Here is a 27,050-nt window from a genome sequence, read left to right as displayed (position 1 = left end):
CAAAGTGTAGAGCTCCTCCGGCCCAGATTGCAGCCGGGGAGCGGGTAACCGGAGGGAATCCACCGCTACCATCAGTCAACACAGGTGCAAGGAAGAGAGACATCACCGTCACCTACCGGGAGTGCAGGTGCAGCCGTCTGTGGGACCGTCTTACCAGCCGTTGGTTTACCGTACAAACTGTGTCCGTGTGTCAGGCTGAGTGAGTACCATAGTGCCGCAAGGCACAGCGCTGCCCCCGCGTCCCTGCGCCCTCCAGGCCCTACACTTCACATCTCATCACCGGGCCCCGGGATCACCAACCCCTACCCACGGAGGGGCAACACAACACCTGGCTGCTCCGCATCACCATCCCCGGGACCCCCACACTGAGCAGCGGTGGTGCAATCACCACAACCGTGGGTGGCGTCACGAACTATAACAATCCCCACACCCAACAAACACCCCCTTTCACTCACGGGCGAGGAGTGTCGCTCGAGAAACCCCGGGATCCGGCCCACGGCTCGAGCCACCAGGAGCAGCTGCCGGACCCGAGCAGAAGGGGTGAGCGCGGTGTGCTGACACCCTCCTCCCCGCCCGCGACATAAGGGCTATGTGACTAAGAAGGAGAGTGATGGGGTGCTACGCCAGATGACCTGGTCTCCACAGTCACCAGACCTGAACCCAATCGAGATGGTTTGGGGTGAGCTGGACCGCAGAGTGAAGGCAAAAGGGCCAACAAGTGCTAAGCATTTCTGGGAAGTCCTTCAAGACTGTTGGAAAACCATTTCCGGTGACTACCTCTTGAAGCTCATCAAGAGAATACCAAGAGTGTGCAAAGCAGTAACGAAAGCAAAAGGTGGCTACTCTGAAGAACCTAGAATATAAGACATATTTTCAGTTGTTTCACACTTTTTTACGTATTTCATTCCACATGTTTTCATTCATAGTTTTGATGTCTTCAATGTCAATGTGAATCTACAATTTTTAGAGTCATGAAAATAAAGAAAACTCTTTGAATTAGAAGGTGTGTCCAAACTTTTGGTCTGTACTGTATGTGGACCGTCCTTGTAAGGGTGGGAGTCTTTGGGTATTAGGGCAAGGTGAGCTGTATACAAGACCTGATGCCCACCTGGAACTCCATAGTGTAAAGGGCAGGAGGAATCCTGGGTGGGCGAGACCCTTCTGATCCTATAGATTTTGCTGTCTGTAATTGATATCTAGGAGAGCTGTACATGATGGCTTGGGTGATTTGAGCACTGTCTATTTCTAAGCTATTTATTCCCTCCATGATTTAGACAATGATGTATTGTTCTTTGTTGGAATAGCTGATTACACACCTTCATCACTGGTTATACCCTGGTCTGCTGCCGCTCAGGCGAGGTGATTACTGCACAGCGCACTGTGCTCGGGCTCTGTGTTTTGTGTCTTTTTATATGTTTGGGTAATTTAATTTTAATCCTAATTTATTAAAGGTTACGATTTATCCTATCCCTCGCCTAGGTGCTTTAGCTGGGGCATGTTCAATAAACTAGCCTATTTCACCAAGGAACTGTGCCTATGTGAAGCCACCTGCCGCTAAAGTGAGTGCACCCTTACAATGGTCACTTGCTATTTTATCGCACTTTTGATGCTGTGCTTTTTGCTGGGATTGGAAACATCTCTTATCCATATGGCTCTGCCCTGTACACATCTATCCGTGCGTCTCCATCCTGTACACGTCTCTTATACTCATACGTCTGTATCTTTTAGGCCTTTTATACTCACAAGTCTCCATCCTGTACATGCGTCTTCTACTTGCATGTCTCCGTCCTCTACAAGTCTCTTATACGAGGGGCTGCTGATAAGTCTTTGGCTTTGTGATTTTTTTTTTGTTTCTATGAAAGCCTTTTGCGTCTATTATATGTTTTCAAAATGTTGTGTTTGTTGCTTATGGGAACAGTGTTCTCCGCACGCGGGAAAACAAAATGGCGGAGTCTAATGCGATATTCACAGCAACTGAGAGCAGAGGAGGATAAAATTCTTGTTTCTGCAAGGAAAGTCCGCGAAGGATATTCATGGTGATATGTCGCAGACATTGGGGGATCACTGCCCTTCATATTCCACAGGTAAGAACTGGGTTGCCAAATGTAAATCGGGCCACTTCAGCCGCAATGATGAGGAACGTCCTGGACGCCCGAGAGTGGTTGTTGTTCCGGAGATCATCGATGCTGCGCACAACCTCATACTGGAGAATTGAGGAATTTCAGATAAAGCAATAGCAGACATCATGGGGATTTCCCATGAATGTGTTTGTGTCATTATCCATGAACATTTGGACATGAGGACGCGATCTGCAAAGTGGGTCCCAAATGTCTGACAACAGATCAGAGAAGCAGCGAGTGACAACTTCCCGCTCCATTTGTCAGTGTTTCCGGACTGATAAGAACTTCCTGGAGCGACCGGTCACTATGGATGAGACCTGGATTTATTTGTATGACCCTGAAAACAAAGAGCAGTCAAAAGAGTGGAGGCACAGTGGTTCTCCTCGTCCAAAGAAGTTCTGGGTGCAAAAATCAGCCACTAAGGAGATGTCATATGTGGAGGGTGTGCTGCTAGTGGACTACCTTCAAAAGGGTTCCACCATCAATGCAAGATATTACATTGAACTTTTGCACCAATTGAAGGCAACTTTGAAGGCCAAAGGGTGCGGCAAGCTGTCCAAAGGAATCTTGTTCCTGCACGACAATGCCTCCGCTCACACTGCACAAGCAACCACGGCAAAACTGGCAGAGCTGGGCTTCCAGCTGGTGACCACCACCTTATTCACCAGATCTAGCTCCTTCTGACTATCATCTGTTTCTAAAACCTGAAGAAACACCTCAATGTACTAAATTTCACACCATTTCTGATGCCATTGCTGCTATGGATGCCGGGTTTGAAGGACAACCAAAATCCTTCTTTTTGCTAGGCTTACAGAACTTGGAATACCGATGTAAGAAGTGTGATGTCATCAGTGGAGAGTGTGTGGAATAAATAGAAAGTTTCATCATCCTAGCTCGTTTCTTTCTAGGTAAAGCCAAAGACTTATCAGCAGCCCCTTGTACCTGCATGTCTCCGTCCTGTACATCTTTTATACCTGTACGTGTCCAACGTGTACACGTCTCTTATACCCGCACGTCTCCATCCTGCAGACATCTTTTATACTCGTATGTCTCTGTCCTGTACGCGTCTCATATACTTACTCTAATTCCTCTAGCCTGCAGTCTGGACTGGACAGAGCTTCAATCAGGACACTGAAGTGAGGACCCGACAGATCGTTACCAGACAGATATAGTGTCTTCAGGGACTGGTTATTTATTATTACAGACGCTAACTGGATGCAGGACATTTCGGTCAGCTTATTCCTTTCCAATCTATAAGAATAAGATGTTGAGATGTGAGTGACAAAAATTGGTGGTGTAGATATGGTTGAAAACACCCGTCCACCTAATCGTCACCCTCCTTTTTCCTCTTTATGGTCCCCCTACAGTAGAAGATACAAATTTTTCTTTTTCACAATTGAAAGCAAAGCTATACGATATAAGTCCACTCAATGAGTGATTCACGCTGTCAATATCTACCAATGCTGTGTGTAGACTCTCCAGTACAATCAATCACAGCCGTACGGTGCTTGTAAGAGCTGACAAGGAGGACACCATCACAAGCAGGAGGCGGGTGAGACAGGTGAGACCGGCTGATGCTGCATCACATTAGACACAGAAAATCTGCATTCAGAGACAGAGCACAACCTTCATATGTCCCTGGACAGTCAGTAGATAAGAACCAACATCTCGGGAAGAGATACCTCAGACGGGCAATCAATAAATTATTACAGTCTGCTGAGGATAACAAGTGTGGAGCATAAAACATAATAAAATCCATTTGTAATTTGTGTTCTCCGACCTGTGCACCTCTCTAATACTCACTCCAATGTCTCTATTCTGCTGTCTGGACTGGACAGAGCCTCCATCAATTCACTGAAGTGAGGACCATATAGATAGTTAACCGATAAGCCAAGTATCTTCAGGGACATTTGTTTTCTTATTAGAGATGCCAAATGGATACAGCAAGTTTCTGGTAACTCATTACCATCGAATCTGTAAGAATCAATAAACAAGATGTGGGTGAGGTACCACAAAGTGTTAGTAGAACATACAAAGCTGTTCGTGGAGGCGATGTCACGACTGGTGGGACTCTTGTCAACTAAGAGAGCAGGGGCTCTGTGTCTATTGTTTTCCAATCACATTCAATGTCAGAGATAATTTAGAATCTGTATTAGGTTTCAAAACTTAGAAACTCTATGCAGAGGCTCATTGGTAGCACTCACTGGTTAGCAATGCGGTCTTGCATGGCTCCCACCAAAAACATCTCCATGGAGTTTGTATGTTCTTCTGTGTAGACATATTGGTAAGGAATTTAGATTGTATTTTTGTATGCAATATGTGACAACTCAGCGTTTGGCCACTTATGTGGGGGTTGAACTATTCTTAATTAGGCCAGACGTATGGTTCTTTTGTTTGTTAATCCAAGAGAAGTTAGTTGTTGTCTCATGTGACACTTATTGGAGCCCTATTGTATGTAAATGTGGATAGTCTTTTAAATGTGTATTCTCTCAGGCCTTCTGACTACATAGTTCAGAGGAAAATTATGTAGTCGGATTGAACTAGTGACCAATGACAGAGCAGCCATTTCCACCAATCCAGTAAGAGAACTGAGTGGTATGAAAGTATGAAAGTGCCTTGCTTCTGTCACCAGCGGAGTTGTTCTTCATGACCTCAGCGGAGAAGCTATGGTTCCAGCTGGAGGAATCACAGAACTGCTTCACTTGAGTTCACATGAGCTCAGCGGAGAAGCTACAGTTCCAAATGGGGAAACACAGAACTGCTTCACTTGAGTTATTCTACATTACCTTAGTGGAGGAGCTACAGTTCCAGGTGGGGAATCACAGAACTACTTCACTTGAGTTATTCTATGTGAGCTCAGCAGAGAAGCTACGGTTCCAGCTGGAGAATCACAGAACTGCTTCAAGATTTATTCTACAGAATTTCAGCCCAGCATCCACTGTTCCAACTGAAGGTACACAGAACTGCCTCACTGCTCAACACTGAGCCCACAAATTTGCTTGGAGAACCAGGTTGGGACTACTCGGTTGCCTGGCTACATACCTTGTTGTACTCGTTCAGCTTCCTAAGCTTGGCACTATCTCTTCTCAGTGAGTGCCTGCCAAAAGAAGGGTGTTGCTGGACTAGGATATTTGGCCCTTGAAGCCCCAAAGTCACAAAGATTCTAAACCCTGGTGGGCCAGCGGAACAATGAGACTCAGTCACTTGTACCATACTGTGTTTTGCTGGGAATGTACAATATGTTTTTGCCTGTTGGTGAACCAATAAAATCTTACCAATGTGTGGTTCCCTCACCCTGTGTTGTCTGAGTAGTGTTTTGCCCACGAGGAAGGAATGCGAGTGTTCAGTGGGATGAGCCCTGGTCTGAGCGGTCTTTCTGAAAAGAGTGAGGCCAACAGATGACAGCACCCACTGACCCTCATGTCTCCACACAATGTATTGTGTGTATGTATGACTTTGTGCTACCAACACATCTCATACTCACCGTAATTCCTCTATCCTACACTCTGGACTGGACAGAGCCTCCATCAAGTCACCGAAGTGAGGACCAGACAGATGGTTATTAGACAGGTCAAGTCTGCTCAGGGACTGGTTATTCTTTATTGCAGATGCTAGATGTTTGCAGGCAGTGTCTCATAGATCATTACCATCCAAACTGTAAGAATTAGAAGACGTGATGTGGGTGATGTGGCCACAAAGTGTTAGTATAAAACAATGTAGATTGTGACTGAGAAGAGAAAATGTCTTGGGATGTTAGTAAAATACATAAATATCATCACTAGTAGCCGCCTCTTGTATGTGGTGGAGGTCAGGGAAGCCGGCAGCTAAATGATGTGTCCACTGACACCAGAAATCCAGAATCCCTGGACCTTCCTCTGATACATCGAAAAATAAAGCAGGGCTGGGTGATACTAATAGACTTGGCTTCGGCCATACTAATAGACATGAAATATAAATGCAGTAAGTTAATCATATGATTTTCAGAACCTTAAGACGACAAATTATTAAATATAACAAGTATTTTACTTTAGATTCTTCACGTTATGTAACGCTGGTGAAAGTCTTTCCAATCCTTCAGTGTCTAAGGAACATCCAGATAGGTTGAGTTCTTCTACATGTGTGCAGGTCTCCAGGATGAACGCGAGCACCGAGCAGTCTAGAGTTGACATGTGAGCATAAGAAAGGTCAACAATTTTGTCTGATTTCAAGGATCCCAGCGTTAGAGCCTTATTCCGACTTTCAAAAAGATAGGAAAACATATTGAGAAGATGTCGCTTGTTTTTACTTCCCACCATTCTCTGTTGGCCAATAATGAAGTCCTTCACCCAAGTGATGACTTCTCTGGAGGCCTGAGCTGCTCGTGCGTCCAGATATCCAGTTAGGGCTGACCTGGTGGAGTTATCTGATAGACCACACAGGAACCGGAGGAATATTTCACCACGGCCATCAGAATGAGTTTTGGCTTCTTTTAGTGATTTCCGTAACTTCCCAGAATAATCCACATAATGAACCAAGGCGGAGAAGAATTCCTGCACAGTGAGATGTAAGAAGGAATAGGACGCAGTTTCCTCTGATTCCATCAGAAAACTTGATAAAAGCTTTGACGTCTTGTCCACATGGAAAGAATCCAGATCTCGGTCATCAAAAATAACCCTGTGATTCATTACCCCATGTTCTGCCATCCACCCGATGGAGCGCAGGAGCTCCTGGGCGCCACTTTTGTGCAGGCTGTGATTGGACAGGATGTTGGCAATAAATATGGCAAAGAGTTGTGTCACAGTTTTTGGTAATAATGACACCGGCTGATCATTACTTGTGGCCTGGAAGCTCCTGGATAACACTGTACAGATGATCCAGCAGTAGGACGGGAGGTAACAGAACGTGTACAGCGTCTCATTCTGCTTCACGTAAGTAAAAGCCTTTTCTGCCAATTCAGGGTTGGAGAAGAAATTCTCAAAGTAAATCTGTCGTTCTTCTGGAAAAAATCCAACGATTTCTACTACTCTCTGGAAAACACTACAATCTATAGATGCCAGTCTCGTTGGACGACTGGTCATCAGAACGGAACAACCATTCAGAAGAGACTTTTTCACCAAACTGACCACAATCTGACCACAAGGTTCGGCCTGCTTAGGATGAGAGCACAAGTCATGGGATGTGAAATCCAATGTATGAAGACTTTCATCTAATCCATCAAATATAAAGAGAAGTTTCTCTGGATCTTCTAAGATGTTCCCGAGCTTCTCCTCCAGATGTGGGTACTGGTGAAGGATCAGGGTCTCCAGACTAAGATTGTCCAGTCTGTTCAATTCCCGGAATTTGAAGAAAAAGACAAAGGAGAATCTTTGATAGAGATCGCCCCTCGTCCAGTCATAGACAAACTTCTGCATCAGGGTGGTCTTCCCTACACCGGGCACTCCGCTCACCATTACCATATGTGGCACAAGTCTGGATCGTTGACACCAACGGAATAACTTGCTGGTGGAAATGCGTTGTAGTACAATTTGGGTTTTCTTTAAGTATTCCTCATGTTTTACCCCAGTCTCGATAAGCTCATTCTCCGAACGTTGTCTGAAGTTATCAGTCGAAACCACCATGAGGTTCACATAACGAATACAAAATGAGAAACCTTCCTCTCCCTGGAGACATCCTGGAGGTTGATTCTCTAAAAGCTTCTCAGTTGCTTTGTGCAAATGTTTCTTGTGACAGTGTTGGATGTCTATGAAAAATATAAAAAAAATAAGGGTGAAGATCGGATATTGAAAGAAAATGAGAAGTTTTTTTGGGAAAACTTGTATTACATATGATTTTAACATTTGCTGAAATCAGAAATATATTTTATTGGAAAAAACTGATTTGACAAAATTATGGAAACTTTGATTACTCGAAATTTCTGTTTCTTGGAGTCCTTCATCAGAAACAGCAGTGGGTTAAGCTTACTTCATCATTATAGGCCTGAGCACAGATTTATTAGTAGGCATGGATAAACTTATTATTGGATAGACTAATCTAAAATGTATAAACAGCGGTTTGTTCCCTATAAGACCCATATATCCAGGAAACTAAGCAACAATCAATTTATTGGTGGCGGGGTTACTTATGCCATTCTAAACTCCAGTAAACAGAAATTTTGTGTAAGCAAATTCCATATTCCTGATTGTCCTTCGGCAACACAGCAATGGGACATACTAAGCAATATTGGGGAGGGTACATTTTTAGAAGAACGCCTTTTGCGTGCCAAAAACTACCTTTTTTGAGGCAGCCATATCCAATCTGTAATGCTTGAAGAATGCAGAAGAGGAGGACAACATTGCTGCTTTCCAAAGGAGATCACACGGGATGTTCTGGCCAAGAAAATACCGTGACCTAGTAGAATTGGCCTTCATCTTCTAATGCCCACACCGACATACTTGCACTGTCCTGCCCCTCCCCTCCCCCAGCGAGGACGTTAATATCCTCACCTGTCTGGGCGTCCTGTGATGGCGGTCCCGTCTCCGTCCCATGCTGCTGTCTCCCAGAGTGTCTGTGCATATTACAGGCTTCCAACCTCTGGCCATAGGGCGTGTCAGCGGCCATGTTCCTTTTCTTAAAAGGCCAGCATCCTCCTAACCCAAAAGTGCCTCCCAGGTCAGCTAGGAGGTTGCAGATACTTAAGGCACCTCTGCCCTATTGGAGGTGCTTGGACAATGCGTTACTTTAGTTGCTTGTTCTCAGGTCCTCAGTGCTGCTGCTGCTATTTCTGCTGTTGCTGACTGTATCGCTGTTACAGTATCTCCATATTTGCTGCTGCTACCATCTGTACCGCCCCGCGGCCTCTGCTGCAGCCGCCGAGCCGCTCAGATCCGTGCTCGTGTACTGCGTGTGGTGGCTTGAGCCTCTCACGGACCCGGGGGTCATGTCGCTCTGCAAGGGGGTTGGCGCTACGCTCAGGGCGATGCAGGTGTTCGGTTTGGAATGATAGTTCGTGACGCCACCCACGGGTTGTGGTGATCGTGGACACCACCACTGCGGTGAAGGTACGGGGACTCCCGGGAGCGATGTAGTGGCGCAGCTAGGTGTTGACCCCTCCGTGGGCAGGGGATGTTGGTCCCGGGACCCGGTTGGTGAGGGCCGGGGTGCAGGGCGCGGTGTTGCGGTGCAGCGCGGTGCGGTGCCTGATGGCACTGGTGTATTCACTCTGACACAAGACACTGGAGTTGCTGGTAAACCAAACGGAGTGATGAACGGGACCCGCAGCCCGCTGCAGCTTTTCCAGTTAGGGTGACAATGTCCGCCTTTCTCCTGCACCTGTGTGTGAATCTTGACTTCAGTGCCTGGGCACCGGTAGTCTGCTCCCCGGCGTATAAGTGTCGTAGGAGCCTGTTTGCCCTCAGACGCTGGCCCTTTGGATCTCTTGCCTTTGGCGGTGGCACTTATCCGGACTGGCTGGGCTGTTGCCTTCGATCGGGACTTAGGTGGGAATGAACCCCTGAGGTCCAGACCGCAATCAGTTGATTTGACTATGGTGGTGGCTTATAGCCTAGTTCGGGGTCTGAGTACCCTGCCTGGTGCTCCGGTATCCAGTTGGCTCCCCGGTTCGGTTACGGCGGGCCACTACCCTGCCCCGGTCCCTTACGGTTCCACCGGTCGTATTCCCGGTCTCCTGCAGGCGGCCACTACCGTCTGCCTCCTTGCCAATGGTGACCGGGCTCTAACCCAGCCACCTGAGTAGTCTTTGGCAGGCCTCAGCAGAGGTCTGCTTCTGGACACAACCTCCCTCCTTCACTGTCAGAACTCCTCTCTCAACTACTTGAACTTGACTTCTTAGGTTCCCGCCTCCAGGCCTGTGAACTCCGCGGTGGGTGGAGCCAACCACCTGGCTCCACCCCCCCCCCTGGTGTGGACATCAAACCTGGAGGGTGGTGACAAGGTTTTCTGTGTTTGACTGCTGTGACCTAACTGGAAGGGGTGTGATGTTGTGTGTATGACTACCTGGGACGACCTGGATAGTCCAGGGCGTCACACATCCACACCGGCTGTCTCCTACTATAAAAGCTGCTTCAAGTATCCACAATGGCCGCTGCTGCCAACAATCATCCATTCTGGATGGATCCACCCCTCTACCTACTGCTGCTGCCATTTCCACCAGAGACGTTACTGAGTTTGTGGTGCCAGCTGCCAGGGTACCGCAGATCCCCTGGAGCTGCCCTCTGCCAGCTGCTTACCAGCACATGTACCTGCTGCCACAGTTGCAGGCAGTAGTGAAGCCTCAGCGACCGGTCAGTTCGCACCCCCAGTCAAGTGAACGGTACTTTCGGTCCAGTAGACCTACTAATCAGTTCTCGCCCCGCGAGCGTAACGTATCTTCTGGGAAGAATCCAAATCCTGAGGATTATAACCAAATTTGATGCTGGATTTTATTAAATTAGAGAGGGATGCATTGCTAGCCCTGGCACAATTAATTCTTCCCTGATGTTGAATGAAAAAGGCTTCAGAATTTCTGAAAGTCTTCACTCTCCCAAGATAGGTTAGAACAGATCACTTGACATTCAGAACATGTAGAGGATCATCTCCGCTCTCCAAAAGAAATTCTGGTAACACAATCTCTCCTAGCACGGCTCTCAGGATGATGGCTTTGAAGACACAGCCCTGTTCAATGTCTAAAAAACAAAAAGCCAGCACCAAATGTGCACTTCAGCACTAAACATTCCAAACTGTACTTATTATAAAGATTTTGAGATTTTTGGCAAAAAATTGCAATTTCTTGAGCTGCCTCGCCACGTCACGGCAAATCTCATTTGAGGCAGTCCTACACTAAAATATTTCCATAAAATGTGCCATACGGCCTCACATATGAATAGTAGAACTGCTCTTAGCAGCACTCACCTGGTCTATTTCAATCCCGTACCCATGACTGAGTCATGGCTGTGGGCGGGACAGGTCCAAGCAAATGCTGCATGAAGTAAATAGTCTGTGGACAAGGCCTGATGACTTAATGTGAACAGTCACCAACCGCCAAAATCTAGACAGATGGAATACATCCCAAATTGGGGTGCATAGCAAGGTGGAGGTCAACCACCGACCAATTCAATGAAGAAAAAAACAAAAAGCCAGCACCAAATGTGCACTTCAGCACTAAACATTCCAAACTGTACTTATTATAAAAATTTTGAGATTTTTGGCAAAAAATTGCAATTTCCTGTTCAATGTCTGTCAGGGGTTAATGTTCTTAATTTGGCCAGAAACAGGCCCCTTTTGTGTGGTAACTCGTGTTTGTTAATTCATTGTTTTCTGCTGGACTCATCAGAGCCGTCCATTGTCTGAGATTGTGTATTGCTAATGTAATATACATTCCCCAGCCTCTCTGTCTACCTAACTCAGAGGAGCATTATACAGGAGAATTACCTATGCGAATTGGAATGCCACCCAATAAGAGCACAGCCTTGTTCCACCAATCAGGTAAGACCACAATACCCTGGGATGAGTGCCCGGGAGATCTAAAAAGGGACTGCTTCAGTCACCATGGTGTTATTTTTGCTACATGGCTTCAATCTAGGAGTTTCAGTCCCCATTGGAAGTCAATTACCCAGTCTAGGCACTTCGGTGCCAGTTAGGGAATCTGAAACTGGATTACATTGTGCTGGAGCACTGCCGAGGATTCTAGGATTCGGCTGGAGGAAACCCAGGTTGGGACGATACAGTTACCTGGCTACGGACTTTGCTGTGCTCGAGAAGCTTCCTACGCTTGTCACTATCCTGTTCTCGGTGGGTGCCTGCCAAAATCGGAGTGCTGCTGGTTTAGGGTATGTGGCCCTGGAGGTTCCAAAAGCACGAATAGTCTACTCCCTGGTGAGCCAGCGGAAGGGTGAGATTCTGTTGCCTGTTACCTCGTGTGATTTGCATGTTTTTTTGTGTTATATGCCTTTGACTGTTGGGGATCCAATAAAGTCTAATTATTTTGGTTCCCGCACCCTGTGTTGTCTGAGTAGTGTTTTAAATACGGGAAAGATTTCGGGCATTCAGTTGGGATGAGCCCTGGGCCACGCTGTCTTCCTAAAAGCGGCTGGGCCAGCGAACAAGAGCACCCACTGACCCCCGTGTCTGCACAATTCGTGGCAACAGTGGGATACTACTCAACCTGGGTTATCAAGGGGAGCTGCAGAGGACTGGTGTTCGTGGACATCGTCCAGGGGGCTCAAGAACCAGGGAGGCATAAACAGTGGTTACAGAAAGTATTCAGACCCCTTTACATTTTTCACCCTGTTTCATTGCAGCCATTTGGTAGATTCAAAAAAGTTCATTTTTTTCTCATTAATGTGCACTCTGCCCCATCCCCCATCTTAACAGACAAACAACAGAAATGTAGAAATTTTTGCAAATTTATTAAACAAGAAAAACTGAAATATCCCATGGTCATAAGTATTCAGCCCCTTTGCTCAGTGTTGAGTAGAAGCCCCCTCCCTTTTGAGCTAGTAAAAAGAAAAAAAAATGTATTTTTTTGAATTTACCAAATGGCTGCAATGAAACAAAGAGTGAAAAATTTAAAAGGGTGTGAATACTTTCCATACGCACTGTAGACATACCCAGCAGATTATAGGTGAGGCATACAGGTTTCGGACGCCGCCATATCCATCCCCACCAGCTCAGCCTTGGGAAGAGGACCAGAGTGGATAGTAGTGTTCTGCCCACAGGTAAGGAGGTCAGTGTTCAGTTGGGATGAGCCCTGGGCCACGCTGTCTTTCTAAAGGCGGCCGGGCCAGCGGACGAGAGCACCCACTGACCCCCGTGTCTCCACAGGAGAACACCCACTGACCCCCGTGTCTCCACAGGAGAGCACCCACTGACCCCCGTGTCTCCACAAGAGAGCACCCACTGACCCCCGTGTCTCCACAGGAGAGCACCCACTGACCCCCGTGTCTCCACAGGAGAGCACCCACTGACCCCCGTGTCTCCACAGGAGAACACCCACTGACCCCCGTGTCTCCACAGGAGAGCACCCACTGACCCCCGTGTCTCCACAGGAGAACACCCACTGACCCCCGTGTCTCCACAGGAGAGCACCCACTGACCCCCGTGTCTCCACAAGAGAGCACCCACTGACCCCCGTGTCTCCACAGGAGAGCACCCACTGACCCCCGTGTCTCCACAGGAGAGCACCCACTGACCCCCGTGTCTCCACAGGAGAGCACCCACTGACCCCCGTGTCTCACAATGTCATTGTCCATAACTCTTAGAAAAGGCTCTTCAAAAAATCAAAGCTTAAACGTCACTGATTCTTCTTGCTGAAGTGATGGCTTATATTTTGCATCTTGAGCTGACGTTTTCAGTGATACCATTTTGCGCAGATGCTACGTTTTGATCGCCCATTATTTCATTTTTAAAAAATTCTGCGGTGATCAAACAACATAGTTTTGGTATTTGGATTTTTTTGGGGCCATGCCATGTACCAATCAGATTATTTGATTTTATATTTTGATAGATAAAGCATTTCTGAATGTGGCGATACCAAATATGTGTATATTTTTAAGGGCGGTGATTTGAACTTTTAGGGTTTTTTTAAGTTTTTCATAGTTTTAAAAACTTTATATTTAATTTTTTTATTTATTTTACTAGTCCCTCTAGGGGACTTTATGGATCAGCAGTCTGATTCCTTGTGTATTTCTGTTGATCAGAGCTGCACAGCTCTGAACAGCAGAAATGCAGCGTTCCTGTTAGAGCCGACACTCTAAATATATAAAAAAAACTGACCCGCACATCCAATAGTCTTTGAGTCTTTTTCTGACTGAGCTCTCCGCCCTAAGACCTGGCTGTGTTCATAACCATTATAGCATGAGCCTAGCTGCCCATACATGGAGGTTTGTAGTCCAAATAGTGGCATTTTGCCCAGATACGGATGTTTTTAACCCAGATAGTGGCATTTAAGTTAGGTTCCCGGATTACAGAGATTACCTTGGCGTTGGTGTCCGGGCTTACATGCACTGGCCAATACATAAACTAAATATCTCTCTTTTGCAGTAATGCAGTGCCATATTTTCCTTTGTACATTTTTGGCTTTTTCAGTGTGCAACTGTATGCATTTATAGAGCCGGCACTCTGTCAGCTCCAACAGGAAATACGTCATGATAGCGACAGGGGCCGTCGCTACCATTGGCTCCCTGTGATATCGCATCACAGGGCCTCTGATGGCGGTGGGGAACAGTGCTCTACGGCCATTTAAATCGCTCTGTTAAGTTTTGACAGTGCGATCTAAGGGGTTAGCAGGCACGGGTGGATCGTGGATCCTCCCGTTCCTGTCTGCCCCACTTTTGTTGTTCAAATCAGCAGACATGTGTAGGGATCACTGCTGGCTCAAAGCAGCAGTCGGCGGTGTTTACCCTGACATGACCAAGGACGTACTGGTACGTCCTTGGTCCTAAAGGGGTTGCACTGTCTTAGAGAAATTGTAGGATGTCTGCTAATTTAGGGAAAAAAAAATCAAATGGGAAGAGCACCATGCATAAAAGATTTAACACATTCAGTGGTACACACATGTGAGAGAACAGAATCAATTTTGGTCTCTCTAGTATCCATCTTGTACTTAACTCTGATGTCATAGTGATCGAATAACACTGAATGGGAGGGGAAATTCACATTTCTGATCATGCCCTTTTTCTTCCTATTGTCCCATAAGTTGGAGCCAATATTGCTTTGTCTGTTACACTATATAAAGTGCCAACATGTGCCAGTAAAGGATAAGTCATATTTAGTCTACCAAAGAAGGCTGTGCTGTATTGATTTCCTTGAGATCTTGAAACATATTTAGTATTTGGAGTTCAGAAGGCATAAAAGAGAGTGAATTTTGCTAACATAATGTTGGTGCCGAAAACCAGGATCAGGTGCACATTATACCATCTGGATCTTGAGTGAGGAGAACCCTCCAGCCAAAGTGAATTCTAAAGCTGCAGCATAAGGTAAGAAATTTATTCTTACAATTATATTTCACTTTTCTGAGAGGCACTCGCAAGTGTGCTGCGTCTTGTTTGGCTGTTGAGTCGGATCAACTCAATAGATAGGGTATCTTGTATTCCATTTCATGGGATTTTGTAGAGTTTTTAGTGGCTTTGGTGACTTGTATATAATACTTTTATAAATATTATAGAATTTTATCTGTGGTGCCTACCTACATAGGAAAATGTCTGCTAGCACGGATACAAGCTTTAAAGGTATTTAGCCTGAGGGAGCTTGTTGGTGGCTAGTATGGGAGACTTGTTGAGTAAATGGAGAAAAACAGGTACAACTCAAGGAAAGCCTGCAAAGAGAAGAGATAAGGAACGTGAAGGAAAAGAGGCTGTGAAACATTGTAATAGGATATTAAAAGAAGCTGGAATGCCTTCAGAGTCTGGATGTGAGGAAATGGAAGTTATTCTTGAAAGAGTGTCATGGATGGTTGCTTGATAATGGGCTAACGTCTAAAGCTGAACAGTGGAGGAAAGTGGCTGAGGAAGTGACCAGTGGGGGCCGTAAAGAGACCCCAATAGGACACAAAGTGTTGTATGAATGTTTTGACAATGGACAGGACAGACAGACAGAATCAGACAGAACCATTAGTAGCTCCTCCTTATAATGGACCAGGACGTTGGACATGTAAAGTACAGAAAGCAGCCAGACTGGCTTGCAAAGTCTCCATAAGGAGAATAGTGTTCCCCCGTGATCCCCACATAGCTTTCTCATGAGCCAGATCAGACACCCCCATACTTTGCACTGACGAGGGGCAAGCACCCCGAAACACCGTGATTCTGATCTGGCATATATATCCTAAGTTATATGTAAAGGGTTGTTAAAAATCCACATTTAACTTTTAGGAGCGCTACTTCCAATAGGTGGCGCTGCGCTAGAGTTTGTCTCCAGTCCTGGAGAGACAATTAGAATCTACAATGGAAATATTAGTTGTTCAAATTGTAGTTTAACCAGATCTAAGGCCAGTTCCACACATGCTCCTGGTATGCCTGTAATTTCAAGAACCCATGAGGTAGCTGGAGACAATACACCCTGTCCCCCACAACTAATGACTTGGGATTGGGAGGAGGGTGAGGATGCTGCAGGCGGTGGAGCTGATAGAGGATATCTCCAGACACCAACTACTAGTATACCTTATACACAATGGAAGGCAATGCCTCAAAATGTAACTACAGTTGGCTACCGGCCCTGGAGCCTGTCACAAACCACCGGGGGGTCACTCAGAAATCCCCCGCGCTGGCTACCAGTACGTCACAATCGGGGGGTAACAAGTGGGGGGTCACCCCTCCTTTATACCTCCCGACCGACAGACAGAGCACGTGACGCGCTCTCTAGCGCCCCTCTTATAGTCAGGCCAATTATGGAATTGCCCGACAATAAGCAAGGAGGCCGCTATACTACTTATGCCGATTATTGAAGGGTCCCCGGTGAGAGTAGGGTATATATTCCCCCGACCTCCGCGGGCGGAATATATAATATCTTCCCGAATCTCACTGGCCTCCCCACAATAATCCTTGGCACAATTCGCTGCCACCAACCGATTTACGGTAACTATTAGCCGAACACACAGACGTGGGATTCAAGATCGAGATAACAGAACAGCCCAAGATTAATTATATAATTTAATCGCCTAAAGCACACTAGAAACTACAATATATACAATAGGGAATCTACAGAATATACATATGTCAGAGTACAGTTACAGATAAAGCATGGTTTACAACAGGTATGCAATTCAATCAGTTACCTTGTGCGTCTGGCCACAGGGGGGCGCTGTAGACCAGGTTTCCAGGAACTCTCTCACAGGTCTGTCCCAACCAGGCCCCCGAGCAGAAGAACCCTGGAAAATGGCCGAAGTAGGGTTATCAACCTGGGCAGATCCAGGTCCCCTCCTACCTTAGTGACCTCACAGGGAAGCACTGCCACTCCCCCTGCATGGATCAGAATTATCCAGCAAAGGGGATTTTGGCTATAACTTTGCCTGGGAGCGTCGTAGGCAGACGCCAATGCTCTCATTGTGACAGTTATGAATTTAGCTACAGAACGAGGGGACTCATGACCTGTCTGCCAGTTCCCCATTGGCTGATATCACGCCTGGGGCATTTCCCAATGTCCTGTTCCCATAAAAAGGGGGTGCCGGCATCGTCCACATGCGGAGACACCATTTTTATGGTTGCCATATTTATCGGAAATATGGCTTGCGAGATATGAACCATTTTTTACTGGAGTCGTTCTGTCTGGCTATTTCCATAGCCTTGCTAACTAGCTAGCAGCTCCTACTACAGGGTGACGGCAGGGAGTCATCCTGTGTCCATTGTCCTAAAGCCACCTAATTTCCATATCACAGGACATGGCCATGGATTTGTTGCTAAACCAGTTGTGTGAAGGGAAGGGGGTAGTGACACCAGGAGAGGGCTTCCTGACATGACTTGAATGTCATGATTTATCGTCATATCTCCGGATTTACCTCACACCTCCCCCCTTTTGAGGGCGCTAGGGGGCAGCACACTCCGGTGTTCCCCCGTGCGCCCGTCCGCGACCTCTCCTTGTCGGGACAGCCCGTCTGCGTTACCGTGGTCACGGCCCCTTTTGTGGCGAATGGTGAAGTTGTATTGCTGGAGCGCAAGGCTCCATCGCAACAATCGCCCATTCGTCCCAGAGACGGTGTGCAACCAGCTGAGGGGATTGTGGTCCGTCTCCACGATGAAGTGGCGCCCGTATAGATAGGGTTGCAGACGCTGCAGGGCCCACACTATGGCCAGGCACTCCTTCTCCATTGTAGAATAGGCCACTTCCCTTGGTAACAGCTTCCTGCTCAGGTACAAGACTGGGTGCTCTTGGCTCGCAGAGTCCACCTGGCTGAGCACCGCACCGAGGCCGAAGTCACTGGCGTCGGTCTGTACTACAAACGGCCGCGTGAAGTCGGCTGCCTGTAGCACGGGCGGGCTGGACAGGGCGTCCTTTAGGGCCCGGAAGGCTGTCTCGCAGTCCACTGTCCAATCGACTGCAGAGGGCAGCTTCTTCTTGGTGAGGTCCGTCAAGGGCTTTGCCAGGCTACTATAGCATGGAACAAACCTCCTATAGTACCCAGCGGTCCCCAAGAAGGACATCACCTGCTTCTTGGTCCTGGTGGTGGGCCAGGATGCGATGGCCTCCACTTTCTCAGGCTCGGGCTTCAGCGTTCCCCCACCTACCCGGTGACCGAGGTACTGGACCTCGCTCATGGCCAGCTGACACTTTCCCGGCTTGATGGTCAAACCTGCCCGGTGGATCCGCCTGAGCACCTGTGCTAGATGCTCTAGGTGGTCCTCCCAGGTGGGACTGAAGACGGCAATGTCATCTAGGTACGCGGCCGCGTACCCTTCAAGTCCCTTGAGCAGGGTGTTGACCATCCGCTGGAAAGTGGCAGGGGCATTCCTCATCCCGAATGGCATCACCGTGGACTCGTACAGTCCAAATGGGGTAATAAAGGCAGAGCGTTCCCTGGCCTTGCGAGTCAGGGGGATCTGCCAATATCCCCGGCTCAGATCCATGATGGTCAGGTACTGAGCCCCGGCCAACTGATCGAGCAGGTCATCGATGCGTGGCATTGGGTACGCATCGGCGACCGTGACCGCATTGAGCCCCCTGTAGTCCACGCAGAACCGAGTGGTTCGGTCCTTCTTAGGGACGAGGACTACAGGCGAGGCCCAAGCGCTGTTGGATGCCTGGATCACCCCCAGCTCCAGCATCTCGTCAATCTCCTGGCGCATGTGTTGCTGCACCTCCAGGGAGACCCGATATGCTGAACGCTGGATCGGGGGATGATCCCCAGTGTCCACGTGATGGACAGCCAAGTCAGTCCTTCCGGGCTGGTTGGTAAACAACCCCCGGAAGGGGAGGAGGGTGGCCCACAGCTGGGACCGTTGGTCTTCCAAGAGCTGGTGGCCAACCTCCACATCCTCAATGGATCCGCCTGCCCTAACCTGGGCTAGCATATCCAAGAGGGTTTCCGCTTCTCCCTCCTCGGGCAGGTTGCACACGGGGAGCGCACATGCCTCCCGCTCATGATGTGCCTTCATCATGTTCACATGGAAGGGCTTCCGCCTTCCACGGGCAGGGTCCAGGGTGACCAGGTACGTCACAGGGTTGAGCTGCTGGTACACGAGGTATGGGCCTTCCCAGGCTGCCTGAAGCTTGTCCTGTGGTACGGGGACCAGTACCCACACCTCTTGACCCACTTGGTAGGTCCTCTCGCAAGCGTTCTGGTCGTACCAACGCTTCTGATCGGCCTGGGCTTGAGCCATATTGTCGTGTACCAGTTGCGTCAAGGCCTGCATTTTGTCCCGGAAGCGCATGACATACTCGATGACCGACACTCCAGGGGTGGCCAAATCCCCTTCCCAAGCCTCTTTCACCAGAGCCAGGGGGCCCCGCACACGTCGCCCGTACAGGAGCTCAAACGGTGAGAATCCTGTTGAGGCCTGTGGAACCTCCCGGTAAGCAAATAACAGGTGTGGGAGATACCGCTCCCAGTCACGCCCATGGGAGTCGACCAACATCTTAAGCATCTGCTTTAAGGTGCCATTGAACCGCTCGCACAGGCCATTAGTCTGTGGATGGTACGGGCTGGCCACCAGATGTCGCACCTGGACTTGCTTACAGAGGGTCTCCATCAGCTGGGACATGAATTGGGTCCCCCGGTCGGTGAGCATTTCCTGGGGAAAACCCACTCGGGAGAAAATCTCCAGCAATGCGGTGGCCACCTTGTCAGCCCGAATGGACGACAAGGCCACTGCTTCTGGGTACCGGGTGGCATAGTCCACTACCGTCAGTATGAAGCGTTTCCCGGAGCTGCTGGGGATGGCCAGCGGGCCGACCAGATCCACAGCCACCCTCCTGAAAGGCTCATCGATGATGGGCAGAGATACCAGTGGGGCTTTGGGGCGTGGCCCCGCCTTCCCCACTCTCTGACAGGTTTCACACGAACGGCAGTAGGCAGCCACATCGGCCCCCATTTTTGGCCAGTAGAAATGCTGGTTTAACCTGGCCTTGGTCTTAGCGATCCCTAGGTGTCCGGCCATCGGAATCTCATGTGCGATCCGCAACAACTCCGTCCGGAACGGATAGGGTACCACCAACTGTCGGTCCCTGGGCCACGCCTCCGGTGAACCCTGCTGGACCGTGGCCCGGTACAGCCGTCCTTGGTCCCAGACCACTCGCTCCGGGTCCGAGTCCGAGGGAGGCTGTGCCGCCTGCTCCTTAAGAGCTTTCAGGCTGTCGTCAGCTTCTAACGCTGCCTGAAACCCCTGACTAGATGTGGCCAGAATCGACGAGACTGTCACATCTTCGGTCAGTACCCCGGGACCTGTGTCCTGGCCTCCACCTGACTCGGCTGCCACTTGGTCAGAAGGGGAAGAGCTATCGGACCTCCGGGAGGCCCCTTGGCTTCCAGCACTCCCACTGCGGGTGACAGCGGCCACAGCCGCTGCGACCGTGGGTCGTGCCTGCTCCTCCTCCGTTCCTGACCAAGTCGCCGGTTCAGGCAGACCTACCTGGCTTCCTGACACCCCGGTTGTGGGGGAACCCTGCACCGAGATCTTACCTGGGAGCACTTCCGCTCCTGGACCGGCCCCAATCTCACCTGCCTGTTCCCCCCCTGCAGCAACAGAACCCCGCTGTGAAATCTCTGGGGACCCCACATTTGCTGTGGTAGCCCCCACCCCACACACTGGTCCTCCCCCTGCAGCACCCTGCTCTCTGCTTATCCCTGCAGAGGGCAACAGATCCCAGCTCACAGGCTGATTACTTGTAGAGGCATTGTCACACCTTTCTCTGACCCCCTCCCCTGTCACAGCTGCAGCTGCGTGTGTGTCTATGGTGTCTGTGCAAGCAGAAATATCAGAGTTCACTCCCTCCTCCCTTACATCATTCATAGATAACACATTAACATTGTCCGGAGGCACGTCAGCACTGGCTGAAGGTTCAGCCTTTGGGGCGGGGCCAAACTGGGAGGTTATTTGCCCCAAATCTGTCCCAAGTAGCACGTTTGCAGGGATCCGATCAGTTACCCCCACCTCCCTCACCCCTCGCCCTGCGCCCCAGTCCACATAAATGTCAGCAACAGGCAGCGCCGGGTCAATGCCTCCAATCCCGGAGACAGCGAGGGTTTTTCCAGGGATCAAGTCTTGGGGGGACACCATCTCAGGCCGCACCAGAGTCACTTCCGAGGCGCTGTCTCGCAGTCCTATGGTCACAGACTGGCCGACGGTGACAGGTTGGAAGCTGTCCAGGGACCTACCACCACCCCCACCCACACAATACACCTTGGGCGGCCCTTGGGACGGGGACGGAGCCGGGGCCTTGGGACGCTGAGGGCACATGGCCTTGAAGTGTCCAGGTAGGTTGCACTGGTGGCACCGTCTTGGTTCCGCCACGGGCCGGGAGAGGGGAGTTGAGGGGGACACCCCCTGCAGTCTAGGGGCAGGTGGGGCAGTCGCAGAATTCATCTTACCCCCTCTCCAGGTGCTGCTGGTGGCCGCTCTCCTGGCCTCAGGGGCCCGGTTGTTGGTGTAGTCATCGGCAAGGGCAGCTGTAGCCGTGGACCCCTTTGGCTTCTGGTCTCGGATGAACTGGCGGAGATCCTCAGGGCAGTTCCACAAGAGTTGCTCCGTGATGAACAAGTCCAGGATCTCCGGTCCGGTGGAAAGCTGCAGGCCTTGGGTCCAGTGGTCGGCAGCTCGGGCAAGTGCCCGCCGGTGGTCAGCCCAGGAGTCCTTTGGTCCCTTCTGTAGGCTCCGGAACTTCTTGCGGTAGGACTCCGGGGTGAGGTTGTACTGTTGGATCAGGGCCCGCTTGATGGTGTCGTAGCCCTGATCTGCCTCAGCAGGCAAGTCCCCAAGGATATCCAGGGCCTTACCCCTTAAACGGGGGGTCAGGTATTTGGCCCACTGGTCCTTGTTCAGATGGTGCTGCAAGCAAGTCCGCTCAAAAGCAGTCAAGAAAGAGTCCAAGTCTCCATCCTTCTCCAGCACTGGGAAGTCCTCAACACGGACCTTTGGAAGTTTGGTGTCTTGAAGGTCACGTGTGGCTGATGAGGGCCGGAGCTGAGCTAGCTGCAGCTGGTAGTCACGCTCTGCCTGGCGCTCTTCACGCGCTGCCTGCCGCTCTGCCCTGCGCTCTGCCATGAGTATCTCGTAGGTATCCCGGTCTCCAGCCTGGAGAAGGGCCATAGCCATTTGAAGAAGGCTATCCGAGCCTCCCAGGCTCGGTGGAATGGCACGTGGTGATCTGCGGCCCGCTGCGGAGCCTGGTGCTTCACTGTCCATTGCAGAGCGGAGGGCTGGCATCTGGCTCGTTGAGGAACCTTGGGTGAGCTCCTCCTCATCTTGTCCAGCAGTGCCAGGTTGCGCAATGTCCTCGGCAGAACGGTTTTCTGGCGTCGAGCTCCTGGAGGACTCGTGGGCAACCTCCTCATTGCTGTCCACAGCACCGTCCTCCCTCTCTTCGGCTCCTGCCTTAGCATTGGCCAGTTGCATAGCTCTGCTCCTGGTGCCATCAGCCATTCTTGCAGACTTTTGGTCACTGACACAGAACTGACACCTGATGCCTCCACACACCTTACAGTATCTGCACTCTGACACTCTAGTGTTGAGCTAGTCTGAAGACCCCAGCAGCCACAGCTGCTGCAGGCAGTCTTTAGTGTCTGGGAGTATGGGTCTCACACTCCCACACACTATTATCTCGATCCCACCGCTGCCACCAATATGTCACAAACCACCGGGGGGTCACTCAGAAATCCCCCGCGCTGGCTACCAGTACGTCACAATCGGGGGGTAACAAGTGGGGGGTCACCCCTCCTTTATACCTCCCGACCGACAGACAGAGCACGTGACGCGCTCTCTAGCGCCCCTCTTATAGTCAGGCCAATTATGGAATTGCCCGACAATAAGCAAGGAGGCCGCTATACTACTTATGCCGATTATTGAAGGGTCCCCGGTGAGAGTAGGGTATATATTCCCCCGACCTCCGCGGGCGGAATATATAATATCTTCCCGAATCTCACTGGCCTCCCCACAATAATCCTTGGCACAATTCGCTGCCACCAACCGATTTACGGTAACTATTAGCCGAACACACAGACGTGGGATTCAAGATCGAGATAACAGAACAGCCCAAGATTAATTATATAATTTAATCGCCTAAAGCACACTAGAAACTACAATATATACAATAGGGAATCTACAGAATATACATATGTCAGAGTACAGTTACAGATAAAGCATGGTTTACAACAGGTATGCAATTCAATCAGTTACCTTGTGCGTCTGGCCACAGGGGGGCGCTGTAGACCAGGTTTCCAGGAACTCTCTCACAGGTCTGTCCCAACCAGGCCCCCGAGCAGAAGAACCCTGGAAAATGGCCGAAGTAGGGTTATCAACCTGGGCAGATCCAGGTCCCCTCCTACCTTAGTGACCTCACAGGGAAGCACTGCCACTCCCCCTGCATGGATCAGAATTATCCAGCAAAGGGGATTTTGGCTATAACTTTGCCTGGGAGCGTCGTAGGCAGACGCCAATGCTCTCATTGTGACAGTTATGAATTTAGCTACAGAACGAGGGGACTCATGACCTGTCTGCCAGTTCCCCATTGGCTGATATCACGCCTGGGGCATTTCCCAATGTCCTGTTCCCATAAAAAGGGGGTGCCGGCATCGTCCACATGCGGAGACACCATTTTTATGGTTGCCATATTTATCGGAAATATGGCTTGCGAGATATGAACCATTTTTTACTGGAGTCGTTCTGTCTGGCTATTTCCATAGCCTTGCTAACTAGCTAGCAGCTCCTACTACAGGGTGACGGCAGGGAGTCATCCTGTGTCCATTGTCCTAAAGCCACCTAATTTCCATATCACAGGACATGGCCATGGATTTGTTGCTAAACCAGTTGTGTGAAGGGAAGGGGGTAGTGACACCAGGAGAGGGCTTCCTGACATGACTTGAATGTCATGATTTATCGTCATATCTCCGGATTTACCTCACAGAGCCCAAGTGGAACAGTTAGCTATGAAGAAACCACTCCCTAACCCTGGTGAGGAGCCTGTACCATTCTTTAGACAAATTAAGCAGATACAGGTTACTTATAACTATATGTGATGCCCTGGCCTATCAGGTCGTCACAAGGTATTGTGCAATTTGCCCTTCTGCACAGTATCCACCTCCTCCTTGGTTACGGGTCCCTAACCAAATGGTATTGCCAAAGACCAGCTAATCAAAATCCTAGGAACACTCTGCACCACACCAACCAGACACACCAGTGGACGGCCTGAGTGGAATAGGGTCGCCCACTTGGGAGGTTGGTTAAGGGGAGGTCAGGAGTGTCAGTCAGTTGGAGTAAGAGAGGGAGAGTGTAGTGTTTTAGGTGAAAGTGAGAGGAGAGGTCAGGAGCTGGGCTCCTTGGAAGTACTAGGTAGCAGACGTTGGTCTGGGCCTGGTAGGAGCTGGAACCCCGGTCGCAGGGGATCGTGACAAGGGGCACGGCATTGTCGTGGAGGACAGCCGGCAGCCTTGTACCATCATCGGGCAGGGGCCAGGGCACGATTGGGTACGTGGACTTAGGTCAGGGAGTAGATGCCGGCAACCTGACAATTTACCGGACAAGAATGGAGCCTTCAAGATCCGCTCTCCACCCGCTCCAAAATCGGGGTACTAGTGCAACAAGAGGGATAGGACTTTCCACAAATACGGTCCAAGAAATCCCAAGCGTGAACCCTGAGAGCAAGCTCCCTCAGTTAGCCACACTGGGGAGCGGGACCCGACTAGTTTCAGGCTACAGGGACTAACCAGAGAGAAACAAGATGCCAAGGGAAAGGTCACAGATCAACAGGCAACACCAACTGGCACGGGATCCAGGCGTGCTCCCCCTCAGCGGCAGCGGTGTCCAGAACTTTGGTTTACTACAGTTGTCGGTGTCAGCGTTATTGGACTGAGTGAGTACGCAAGTGACCCTTACCTCCCCAACGGCATCTCCCTGTCACCATCACCGAGTCTTGGGGCATCTCCCCTACCCGTGGAGGGGTTAAACACCTGGCTGCCCACTCCATCGCCACCGGGTACTCCCAGCCGCAGCAGTGATACTCCACCTTACCACACACCACGGGTGGCGTCACGAACTATTCCACACAATATCCCCTTCATGGAGAATAACCACATCCGATTCCTTTGATGACCTCTACTTGTGTTTTTTTGCAAGATTAGTAGCAAAGGTCTGGAAGACATTCGAGAGCTGAGCCTTCAACCAGCTCAGGACCTGCACGTCTTTGTTTTGAGCGTATGTCACATAAGTGTCCTGACCATAGTCATCTAGCAGGGGTGTTCTGGCTGAATCAGGGCAGTGGATCAGCATGGTGAGCCAGGACGCGAACATGCTGGAGGTCTCACGATGATGGGAAGACTCATGCAGACCACCATTAGACCACCACCGGTGGTGTGAGAAGTCTGCGCATGCGCCAAAGCAAAGCCAGATTTCTGCAAGATACTACTGAAATGTATCCGTAGTTATTCATACCTTACACTCCGTTCACTGCTGAAGAGGAAAACCCTCCTGATAAACCAGCTCCACAGCATGGGAAGGAGACCACCACTGTACAGTTTTTTGGGGCAATTTCATACAAGGTCCACGATACCAGCTTATGTGGATGTGAAACACACAGATACAAACCTGTCTGAAGACAGAAGGAAATATTGGGTACATAGGTGTTATGGGGGACACATGGTGGTCTATCCATTTTTAATCATTGCTAATTAAACTATGTTCTGCCCAATGAGGCTGAAGTAAACTTAACCCATTACTGTGCTGCCGAAGGATGATCAGGAAGAAGATTCAGTGATAGCTCCATCAAGTGCATGAGTTTATGAAGCTGTAAAAATGGCGCAGGCGGCACAATATATGTGTTACAAATTGCTGAGTACACCTCCAGCTCACGGCTGCGGCACACTTATAATTTACTGTAATTTATATCTCTTTTTGTAGATCATTTCTTTTCAAATATTTTGCTACTTTCTTCAAGCAAATAATCTAAAATTACCGCCTCCATGAGAATAAGCCATACACACAGCACAGGTATGGTGCAGGCCCAGCTCCTGAGTCCACTCAGTACAACCACAGCCATACATCACACATTGAAGGGGATAAACATGGCTAAATCACGGCAAAAAGGGGCACAAATTACGCCATAGTTCAGGTACTGTAGCTTAGTGAATCGGCCCCGATGTCTACCTATTGTTTGATTGTAGTGTAATACGGTATATCCTAAACTGCAGCATGAAGTGGCAGCCCAATTTGACAGACAGCCACATCTGTGCGACACCCGTCACACTTCTTTTGCCTGTGTTTTTTGGTCAAGAAAAGCTTGTAACAGTGTTTATTTTACATGTATTTTTATGGCCATTTTTTGTGTTTTTTTCTATGCTATGTGTGTTTTAGTAACTGCGGGTTTCATAGAAGGATTTGGCTTGACAATCTTTTACAGGGAGGCTTCTGCTGCAGTCAGTTGTCCTACAGCCACACACAGGACAGGGAGCAGGAGGAAGGGAAATGGGCAATCTCAGGACAACAGAGATTATCTCTGCATACACCTCTATGTTTTACTTGTAATATGAGGCAATGTAGGGTCATGTTACTGAACACTCCCGTAAAGGGGGCTTTACATGCAGCGACATCGCTAGCGATGTCGCTCGTGAAAGCACCCGCCCCCGTTTGTGCGTCACGGGCAAATCGCTGCCCGTGGCGTACAAAATCGCTAGTACCCGTCACAAGTACTTACCTTCCTAGCGACGTCGCTGTGGCCGGCAAACTGCCTCTTTTCAAAGGGAGCGGTTCGTGCGGCGTCACACGACAGGCGTCCAATTGAAGCGGAGGAGTGGAGAGCAGCCGCGTGAAAGTCGTTCCTGGGGTGTCACACGTAGCGATGTGT

The 27,050-nt window shown here is 49.5% G+C and overlaps 1 protein-coding gene across 1 annotated transcript in view; it reads right to left on the bottom strand.

The window, feature by feature from the left end:
• LOC142258387 (NACHT, LRR and PYD domains-containing protein 3-like) overlaps window positions 1-27,050 on the bottom strand; it is a 58,163-nt gene that overhangs the window by 12,048 nt on the left and 19,065 nt on the right. Inside the window, 4 exon segments of the mRNA XM_075330972.1 lie at window positions 3,201-3,371; window positions 3,924-4,094; window positions 5,605-5,775; window positions 6,147-7,839. Coding sequence (XP_075187087.1) covers window positions 3,201-3,371; window positions 3,924-4,094; window positions 5,605-5,775; window positions 6,147-7,839 — 2,206 coding nt within the window.

Source organism: Anomaloglossus baeobatrachus, chromosome 12 (genome assembly GCF_048569485.1).
Source record: "Anomaloglossus baeobatrachus isolate aAnoBae1 chromosome 12, aAnoBae1.hap1, whole genome shotgun sequence".
Lineage (NCBI taxonomy): Eukaryota > Metazoa > Chordata > Amphibia > Anura > Aromobatidae > Anomaloglossus > Anomaloglossus baeobatrachus.
Note: the sequence above shows the minus strand (reverse complement) of the source record. Positions and strands in the feature narration are given on the sequence as shown.